Source organism: Asterias rubens, chromosome 22 (genome assembly GCF_902459465.1).
Source record: "Asterias rubens chromosome 22, eAstRub1.3, whole genome shotgun sequence".
Lineage (NCBI taxonomy): Eukaryota > Metazoa > Echinodermata > Asteroidea > Forcipulatida > Asteriidae > Asterias > Asterias rubens.
This window is the reverse complement of record NC_047083.1, coordinates 4,644,589-4,655,835: the sequence shown is the minus strand read 5'-3', so window position 1 is coordinate 4,655,835 and position 11,247 is coordinate 4,644,589. Positions and strand designations below refer to the sequence as shown.

Here is an 11,247-nt window from a genome sequence, read left to right as displayed (position 1 = left end):
TTCTCGAAAACTACATTACTTCAGAGGGAGCCGCTTCTCACAATGTTGTATACTATCAACAGCTCCCCATTACTCGTAATCAAGAAAGGTTTTATATTCATATTTATTTTGAGTAATTACCAATAGTGTCCACTGCCTTTAAAGAAAAATGGGCAGGAAATGTTTTTCAAAGGGGTCATAATATAGAGTCCCATATTGGGCCCCCAATGTTCATTAATTTAAGACTCTGCGCAGCCTTGCTGTGTAATTTTTGGATAAGGCAACATGTATATAGCTTGTTTTTACGACATTTTGCATGCTGTTTACATTCTTCTCGATATTTGCATGACAAATAATTGTCAATATTATTTGCAACTAGTAAGGTTGAAATTTTCTTATAGGTGATGTGCACTGAACAACAGCCGAATCGGGCGTAGAATGGGTATTTGTTTCATCGCACAGAGTTTGCTTGGCCAGACCTATTTGAAAACGGTGACGAAGTGAGTTGGTTTGGCCAATAATTCTTGAAAGTGTTGAAGACGGTCGAACCTGTGCTTATAGCATTAAGGGAGTCAACGATGCCAAGATCGTCTATAGGCCTGCGAGTGGCTTTTGTCTACTTCGTGATTGAACTTGCAAGGAGTAGCATTTGTCCAGCTGATAGAGGTATAATAAAAAGTCATACTTATTTTAAGCATTTCAAATATTAATTTCGCTCATCTTTAGTGTGTATGCAATAGAAGTTCTTGCGTGGCACTTCTGTTCGTCCCTTTTTAAACCACATTTTACTTGCAACCTTTATAATAGAAACATTAATCTCGAAGAGAAACGTTATTCTCAAAGTTTTGTCTGGTTTTAATTCAAACTTACAAATAAATTCCCCCAAAAAGTTTGCCAATCGATTGTAACCTTGATTTTAGAGTCCGCCCGCCCCTTTATAACTAACAGTGTCATATGAAGTGCACCCTCTCGTGTCCAGGTTGTTCGAGTGTGACCCTAAGGGTGCGTTCGATTTATAGCTTCCCCCGGTCGACCCCGGTCTGCCCCGTTACGTTCGAATAGCTTTGACGTTATCCCAGGGGCTCACCCGGGTCAGCCCCAAGTGCCCCGAGTGGAACGGGTCACTCAGGGCTGGGCCAAGGTGCATGACCTCACCACGAGAGGGTGAGTGATCGTTCAATTAGCTCTTGTCAGGGGCTCACCCGAATGAGCACTTAAGCTAATCGAACGCACCCAAAATCATTTCCCATTAGACCTGCATATAAATACTCGGCACGCGCGCCTTCGGCGTGGAATGAGATGCATGCTGGTCTAGCTAGCGATTAGACCAGAATGCACCTCATTCAACAGTTAGTGCTGGCGAAATGTGTTGTATTGGAAAAAGTTTTATGGCAAACAGTGAAAATGCTACACAAATAAATAAAACGAAAAAAAAAGAAGATACACACAGAAAGTTCCGCAACTTCTGTAACGAGGAAATATTCCATTAACTTTTGTGCCCCTTGTTAACATGTCTGGAGAGTCTTTGTGCCCGTCGAGTGATTTCACAACCAAATAAAACAAATCCAGTGTAACTCTCCACCAAACATCCGAGCAACAATCGTACAAAATGTCCCTCTCAGCAAAAAGCTATTATCCAAACTTTATCAAATTGGATGTCACAAACCCCCATGTCATAGTGGGCAGAATTTGTACCCATGACCACGTTTGGGACCCTCTTATCTGTCTATTTTACATACTATTTTGAAGTGCCTTTAAACCAATTATTACTTGTTTTCTCCTTAGTTATTGGGGTGCACCCTCCTTTCATCCAATCGTACACAAATAATGTTATTTTCCACAATGTGCAGCTCTTGCAATCCATGATGTAACCAGCGCCACCAACGGCCAGGTCACAATCCAGCAAGGTATTCTTCAGCAAATTCCGTGCACTACTTTTCGACCGGGTGAGAGTGTAGCCGGTGTTCTTTGGTACCGTGGCAACAGTGACATCGACCCTCGAAAAGAAAGACTGATTGGGCAGAACGACAATAGTGCAAACCAGAACTATGCTCTGACGTCATACAACGGACTGATCATTAAAGACGTCACCAAACAGGACGAGGGGAATTATGTCTGCATTGTTGTTTCTCGCGAAGCGATCAACAGATATAGCGTGGTTGAAGTACATGTTATAGGTGAGACGTTGTTCTAGGGAAATATTTAGGGAGGTTCAGTTGCACGTTCCGCGTGATCGTGAACATGAAATCAACAAATCATTACGTTTAAAATATTACGTTTTTTATAATATACGTGAAGTTACCATTAGCATACGTGAAGTTTCCATAAGGCACGTTTACGTACGTGCGCGCAGACGTCACACTTGAGCATGCAATAAGCCCAAAGTGGCGGCGTCACGCACACAAAAACAACACCATATTTTGACGCTCACGTTCACGTATTTGCTTGCGTAACGTTCAGCTAAACCTCGCTAATGTGACTTCCTATTAAAATGCGCAAAACTTTACTCAGTGACGCGCGTGAGGCGTTTTACCGACCGGTGTTTTCCGGCAAGGTGTGGGGATACGTTTTTTATAATGAGACCTAATCCTTTTACAACCGGGGTGAACCCCTTCTCTTTTCGACAAGTGCAATGGGTTATCTTTAAGGGACTTGCACAACACACACGGGACCAACGGCTTCACGTCCCACCCTAAGGGATGTGCTCACACACATCGGTGTATGTGGGTGAAACCAAAATAAATATTCTTTACCCTCAGGCAAACTTTCATCGAGTATTGCCATCATAAAACTAAACACATTGTTATCTTGTCAATACAGAAGGCGTGTTTCAAGCCGTAGAAGCTGACCTCATAACTACGTCTAGCTTGGCTCAATCTTTACGTCACAGGATACCATGCCGGTGTAGTATGACGTCATCTTCAACGGTGTACTGGTCACAGGGAACCGGTGTTACGAGTGGAACTGATATTCTCGGTGCCAGGTTCCCCGGTGGAACTGTACTTCAGTTCCAAGGTCGAGTTGGTATCGGTGTAGCTTCGACCGGTTCGCTAATACTCAACTCTCTTCAAAACACCCGAGAAACTGCGAGGTTTTGGTGTCACGTTTTCGAGCTGGACGGGTCTTTGATGAATTGTTACGTCGACGCAAAGATAGTGAAAGGTTGATAACATTAGTTAATAAGAAAAATCACAAAAAACTAAAAATGAAGAAGAATAGAAAATGAAAAAATGCAGACATTCCAGATGGTATGACAAGCAACATCACATGTTATAGAAAGATAATTAGAGTACTAAGAGTGTACATCTTAAACTTATGACAACAAAAATTATTGTTATCTATAGGGAAAAGAACAATGAAAAGCGTATAGAAAAAAGCAAGATCAAAGAAAACCAACAATTATTGTGTGCTTTCGACGCATAGTACAAGGTTTCAGGCCTGAAGTCTTTTAGTATTTTGAGTGAGAAATAACCTCTTTCTCAAAAACTATTTCATAGGGAGCCATTTCTCACAATGTCTTAGTTTATCAACAGGTCTACATTGCTCGCTACTAAAAGAAGTTCGTTTTTTTTGCTAACATTTATGTTGAGTAATAACCAATCGTGTCCAGTGTCTTTAACATGTGTTTCTTTCTCAATGTAGATGATGAAAAACCGTCAAACAATGCCCTTCAAGCTTCAACAGATTCCTTCTACGTACTTAAAGGTGAAGATCAAACACTGCCGTGTACCAATGGACCAATTAGGGAGCAGACATGCGACGTACAATGGTTTAAAAATGCCTCATCAGAAATAGAACTTCTTGTGAACTATACCGCCTTGAATGACGTCACGTATGACGATGCGGGTTTTGGTCTCGGTAGTGATTTTGCTCTTGTAATAAAATCTGCAGATGAAGAAAATGGCGGGATATACATCTGCAAGATGAAGTCTGGTTTCCGGCGTATGGAGGTCCGAGTTATTGGTAAGGAATGAATAGACTGGTTCATAGAATCTACTGCACTCTATAAGCTTGTAATAACCGAGTAAAAAAAAACTTATTTAGCGTTCCCGCCCGCTTCCTTTTAAGAGGCCGCCTCCTTTTTTTTTTTAATGAAAAACGGGTTATTTTAAACGATCTCAGCTAAAACAATCTGAATGTCTTGTCTGAATTTCTCGTCCAAAATGTTTCATTTATGTGTTGTGTATTTGAGCAGTAGAAAAAACACGGATATTTTTGACATTTTAAAAAGAATGGCGGCCGTCTTGAAATAAAAAATAAAAAATAAAAAGCCCTTCCTCCTTCCTTTTTTTGAGAAACCCGGACGCTAAACATGTTCCTTTTTTTACTCGGCCTAATCCCATAATTTTCAGTACGGCATAGCTTTACAACTCTTTTAACGAGAATATATCTTTTTCACATTTACAAAATTGACTCTATGTACTTCTCCAATCCTTCAACGCAGGTGATACATTTCCACTTGACAAGGGCTACATTTCAAGAGTTGAAGAAATACATTTTGAGACTGGGCAGAATTACACGCTAGAATGTACGGTTGGTTTGAACACCACAAAAAACAGAACAGCATTTTGGTCATTCGGCCAAAAAGATGCAATAAACACCACCGTTATCGGAACATTCAAATCCCCGGATAGTTTGGTGAACGCAGAGAGCATTGGAAGGAACAGCTGTTATAGTATCACCGTTGATGGCGCTCTACTGCTGACCGGCTGCCTGATTGATAGTGACGTCAGATACTGGTGTCACGTGTTCCTAGACGGTGTACTGTACCGATACTACGTGGATTTGGTCGTCGTACAAGGTAGTGTGTTTGTTGAAGGTTGGGGAAAGGTGGGGTTGATCACCGCTTGGGATTGTCACGTTGGGTTAAAATGACGAAACGGTAAACATTGCCCCGATTTTAAAGAGCTGCAGTTTTCAGCGCAAGGAGTCAATGACAATACGCCTTTCTTAATATTTATGCATGAGGTACGTCACAATGCTAACCCAAATCGAGGTAATGGGCGCAGCCACTGCAAGTGATGGGGGACTTGCGCCCATAGCCTCATTTTGGGTAAGAATTATGACGTCATGTATAAATGTTGTCGTCCAGTTACTGAATCCCAATTTCTTGATTTGTGTATTTCATAATCAACGTTAAACCATGGCATATGAGAGAGATTTGCTGTTGTCAGCTTGGTGATTAATTAACTCCCATTGTGGGAGGTGGCCGAGTTCCCTTAACGGAAAGAACATCTAAACAAACAGACAAACAAACATACAAACAACCAAACATAACCAAAGTAATGCCTAGCAGACAGAGGTTTTATACCGGCCAAAACATAATGGACATCCTCTTCAATTAAAAAGGTTACCAATAACGAGCAGTTTCACAATTAAAAAGACCTATACAGCTTTAAGAAGGCTTCATATTTTTGTGTTCACTCGTTGTATTTTAATACTCCACATTCTTTTGAATTACTTTGAAAACTGTGTGTTGTCTCGGCCTTAATAAAAATTGCAACTACCGCAAAGGAATTTTATACTATTGTTTTCTAAATACCGTTTATTTTCTGCAGATTCGTCGAAGTCTTTCTTGGGTCCCTTCTGGATAATAATCCCCATTATCGCAATTGTCATCATCCTGTGTTTAGTGACTGTGCTCTGCTGGAAATCCCGAGTAGTCAAACCGTATTGCCCCTGTTACGTCATGGTTGATTTCGAAGGTAACTTGAACGGTAAATTTCTATTGATTATATAAAAAACTCAGCCAATCTAGAGCAAGTTCGAAGACAAACATTTAGTCGACAACTGACCAGCATTGATGCAGCAGCGATGGATTTCAATAGTGTCACTGCGTCCACTCTGCGCTTTGCAGAGGTTAGCATGGAACTGGCTAGAAAATATGGTTATGAGGCTGGTTACAAATGGTCGATCACATTAGTCAACCAATGGCCGATCAGCCTTGGATCGAGTCAAAATAGTCAACCTTTACTATGGGGCACATTTTGAGAGTGACAGCATTAACAAGTGCGCCACCAAGAGGCTGCGATGAAGAACAGACCCTTGCCACGGAAGAGGCAAAGTGGATTGATCAAACCCACTTCTTTTTAGTAAAGTTGAACAAATCTGTCGTTTTAAAGTAATACAAGCTTCTCCATCTTCGATTAAGACCAACTTCTCCAGTGGTTGACAAGCATAATTAGTTATCCAAACAATGTGTTTTGATAGTTAACCACCTACAGGCGTCATTATCCTTTTTTATTATAGGTTTGTCAACGGCGCATTTTTGGGTTGGGTGTATACCCATATAAATTTACCCAGTTTAAATGGTGCCCCCTGTTTACCATAAAAGGGCTACTTGTGACAAATCTTGAGAATGGGGCTTACTTTACCATTTTTTTTATATATTTTTTTCTTTACTGTTGTCAGATTCTGACGCAGAGCTGATTAGAGAAGTCAAGAACGAAGTAATGGTGAGGGTTGCAAGAGTTCCAATAACGCCTTGGGCTACAGACGACACCCCATCATGCTACAAACCAATTGACGACGTCTACATACCACCCCAATTGTTCATCAAACACAAACAAGCCGAGCACACCATACGGTATCAGTTAGAATCAGACGACCAACTCTTTGACGATGGTATCTCACAGCTAAAAAGTAAGCATGTTGTCCTTGAGGGTAGGGTAGGTAGCGGGAAAACCACTCTCTTGCACAAGATTGCATTGGAAATGTGCATTGGGAAAGCCGAAGCATTGGAGAGACAGGTTAGGTTGGTGCTGGTCTTAACAGCTAGGGTACTCCTTCAACATGGAAATCTTGGTGACGCAGTCTTTCAACAGTTAGGTCAACCACAACACACAAAGATATCGCCAAGTTCTATCAATTTATTTTGCAAAAGACACACCTTGGATGTGGCGATTCTTGTTGATGACTGCGAGGAAGTTGGACAAGTCTTGGAGTTTATCAGAATGCAAGGTCTGTTTGGTGCTTACGTCGTTTTGGCAACAAGACAAATACGGGATGCAGATTTTAGATCTGAGTTTGATTACCGTCATGTCACAGTCTCTGGCTTCACACCGACAAGTTCTCGAGGGTTCATCAAATGTGTTCTTGACAACAGCAAGAGGAGCGAAGAACTTGTCGGGTATCTTGACTATCATATTTTACCTCCCGATGTTGAGTCTCTTCCATTGAACCTTACGGCTCTGTGTCAGCTATCTTTGTGGACAGACGGTGAAGTTTTCAGACGTCGCCTTAAAACAAGCGAGTTGTTTTGTAAACTGGTCAAGTGTTTGTTTGATGGTGCTGCGTACAGAACAAAACAACAGGGCGATGGTAGTGGTCAAACCATGGAATGCCATCAATCAACTCGAGATCAACCGCGCCATGGCAGTAGTCAAACCATGAAAGGCCATCAACCAACTCGAGATCAACAGGGCGATGGTAGTGGCCAAACCATGGAATGCCATCAACCAACTCGAGATCAACAGGGCGATGGTAGTGGCCAAACCATGAAAGGCCATCAACCAACTCGAGATCAACCGCGCCATGGCAGTAGTCAAACCATGAAAGGCCATCAACCAACTCGAGATCAACAGGGCGATGGTAGTGGGCAAACCAACGCAGGCCATCAACCAACTCGAGATCAACCGCGCCATGGCAGTAGGCAAACCATGAAAGGCCATCAACCTACTCGAGATCAACAAGGCGATGGCAGTGGCCAAACCATGAAAGGCCATCAACCAACTCGAGATCAACAGGGTGATGGTAGTGGGCAAACCAACGCAGGCCATCAACCAACTCGAGATCAACAGGGCGATGTGAGTGGTCAAACCAACGAAAGCCATCAACTAAGCCAACATCAACAGAAAATGCTGGTTAATTTGGGAAAGATAGTAATACCAAGGGTTTTACAGAATCATGGCCTATTTTGTGAGCTGTCCCGAAAAGATGTTGATCAGTTTGTTGAAAGCACGAATAGTGCCTTTGACGAGGGTGTTAGAGTTGGGCTTCTCCGTGAGCGAGTTGGAGGTTCTGCATCTCAAACAGAACGAACGGCTTACTTTGTCCTAGAGATTCTCCAAGATCTCTCTGTCGGCATCAGTTTGACCCCAACCGATAAAAGTCTGTCTTCCTTGAAAGAAATGGTGCCTTTTGGAACGACATTTGCCAAAGCGTTCCTGTTTGCTGGTTTGCCAAGTCATAATGCTTATCCTTCCATAAAGGGCGTAATAGAAAAGACACTTGTAGATATTACAAGCAAACTGAAAAGTCTGAAACCAGTGTCTGGACAGTCCTTAGCTCCAATTGATCAGAATACGTTTTTGAAACTAAAACAAAGATACATGCAGTTGATGGAAATGTATCTCCAACTCAAACATGAATCAGGAGGTGAAGTGAGCTTACCGATCAAGGGCAGATTATTGTCAGTAGGGAGTTCCCCTAAAGTCAAAGGCAAGATTCGCTTAATAGGGGTCTCAAGTCATAAGTTACAGTTGCTTTCGTACTCTCTCACACACCTGCAGACAGAATCGAAGATCAAGTCCATCAAGTTGCTTCGATTTGGCAAACACCCGTCGAAAGAGCTGAGGAAGTATCTGGGGGATTTTCTTCCATACGTGTTTGAAGACACTGATAAAGAAACGTCCAAACTTGAGGAGACAGAATTGGTTAATGAAACGCTGAGTTTGTTGTTGGAAAGGTTTGAATCTAACCTAAGGGGTGAGGTTGATGGGAGTTCATCTAACCTTGACCTAGACACCGGTGTCATTCTTGCCATGCAGTCTCCATTTCTACAAGACGCCATGCTGTCGCAATCAGGTGAATGTTGCTCGTCAACCCCTGCTAGAGACTTTGGCCATTGTCTCCTCAAGCTGACGAATTTGGAGGAGATTGTCTTGATTGGGTCGATTCTAGACTCAAAGACCATCTGCGAGATGGCGAGAAACCTGAAGAATTTCAAGCAGTTGAAGATGCTAGATCTTCGTCTGAACAAGAAGATTGACGACTCTGCTTTCAGTGAGGTCACACAATCAGTCTCTTCTTGCAGAAGCCTGGTTGATCTTAGACTATCTCTGTACGTGGTAACTCTGCAAGGGTACGATGAAGTCACGCGATGTCTTGAAAACGATAAAAATGGTTGGAAGAGATTGAAGAAACTGTTTCTGCTTCACGGTAATCCTACAGAAAGGTTTGTGGTATTTCTATCCGAAGTCATGAGGTACCTGAAGAATATCAATGAATTCAACATCGCAGCACTCAACTCGTCTGAGAAGTTGTCACATGAAGCTATTGCCGGTTTTGAAAGTGCTTTCAAGTCGATGGAGATCAGTCAGAAAAACATAGAGATTGAGAACATGGAAGATTTGAGGGCTAAAATAAAGCCGGCTTCCAAGGATCAGAAGCAACAAGCTGGGAGTATCGAGCCGGCAAAGGAGAGCGAAACATGCGGTGTTGATGAAACCTCTCCATTAATAGATGAAGATCTCGAACTACCCCAAAACAACCAAGAGGGGGTTGCACAAAAGAGCTAGAGAGTGAAGTCTAGCATTCTGAAAAATTTGCCGCCCCCCAATTTGTTGCTTTGTTTTATTATCAATAGAAATATATATAGTATAATAGTAGACTGCTCCTACTTTTATAATAGTATTTGTAGTCATGAAATCAAAGTATTTAATGTGAACTGAATTACGTTCCGTGATACTGACATGTAAACGTGAGCTAAAACATGGCGGCGCCCTTGGCTGGCTACGTGACGTCACTTAACAATCAAAATAGACTCGTGCAGTCGTAACATCAACATTCATGTCAATTTGTTCTTGCTCCCGCCACACAGAAACATAATCGTCGCTGTTTAGGTTTTGTATGGGTGACCCTTGACCAAGTTGGCTCAATTAAAATCCAAGATGGCGCACTTCAAGGTCAAAGTGGCGCAGGTGGTTAAGTAGTACACATTGGCGCTCAGTGCACATTGTGCTATTACCAGAAACAATACATACCCCTATCTACCACTTGTGCGCTAGATCGCCAGGTGGCCACTATTGTGTAAAAAATTACGTTTAAGCATTTTAGGTGCTACACCGTGCCTTTTAGTTAAAACTTGTTCTTAATCTAAACTTGGGTTCGAATGTAATTTTGCAAACAATGTGCCTGTATTTTACAATTTGTTGGTGTTTGATGAGATACGAATATGTTTTTAAAGTACAGATTCATGATAAATAGTTTGTAGTTTAAATTTGTGTAGTTATACGTGTTACTGATAGAAGTATTTTGTTTTCTTCATATTTAGCAAATCAAACGTTCCTCCGTGACAAGATACGACTGCTTTCTGAACAAGGGCGTTTTAATACGTTTACATTTTTCAGCATTAGTAAGCATTACAAATTATTTATTGACGAAAAATTATATCTTCCATTTTATTAAACATAATACTATATTTTTGAAATGGTGCTCGAATGTAATTCAGCACAAATTGCCAAAGTCAAACTATTTCCAGCATTTTTAGCATGATTTTAATACAACCATTGACTTTAAAACGTGTCTTCCATTTTAATACACAGATATAAATATTATATTATTTGAAATTCTGCTTTAACGTAATCCCTCCCAATTTCCAGTGTTTAATCATAATCTTTTTAACATTTATTTTACGTATTTTATATTTTAAAGTCCCATGTTTTGTTTTCTTATGTTTTAAAGTTTACGGATATATTGACAGTTTTATTATGCGCTTCCATGGGCGTGGCCATCGTATGTCGTCCGATGATGAATTTGTCATTTATGTCATGTACATGTAAGGTAGGATTTGAAACCTTGCATGGTTGGAGTATAACTTAAAGAGGTTTGCGATAACATCATGTGAATAGTTTTGATGGTGAAAAGAACCGCTGGTATAACTACTCCAAAAATCTCGGGTGGTATTCGAACCCACGACCATTTTTCACAGAACTCGTGAAAGTACTGAGTATACAGTGCTAACACACATCGGTTTATGGTTAAAAACCAAAATTAATATTATCCCGATGCAAATCTAACATCTCTTATGACTCCTAAATCAGTTAACATCAGTTCTTTTCAGAGTCAACACTACTAAAAAGATATACCGCGAACCTTTCTTTATTTTATTTCAAAATGTAAAATGGAGACTAGTTTTGTTTTTGTTACAGTAAAATTTTGAATGTTTAATATCACCCGCGTTAATTTCGGACATTGTTATTTAGTCGAAAAAAAAAACACAAAAAAAAACAAAACAAACATTTGTATAGTTTGATGATCTTCCCAAGA

At 40.9% G+C, this 11,247-nt stretch overlaps 1 protein-coding gene across 1 annotated transcript; it reads left to right on the top strand.

The window, feature by feature from the left end:
* Positions 1-557: 557 nt before the first annotated feature.
* Positions 558-10,342, top strand: LOC117305411. The gene is made up of 7 exons (XM_033790282.1): positions 558-645; positions 1,830-2,156; positions 2,800-3,141; positions 3,622-3,942; positions 4,424-4,780; positions 5,538-5,684; positions 6,391-10,342. The coding sequence occupies exons 1-7, from the start codon at positions 558-560 to the stop codon at positions 9,495-9,497; spliced, it is 4,689 nt and encodes a 1,562-aa protein (XP_033646173.1). The 3' UTR covers positions 9,498-10,342.
* Positions 10,343-11,247: the final 905 nt, after the last annotated feature.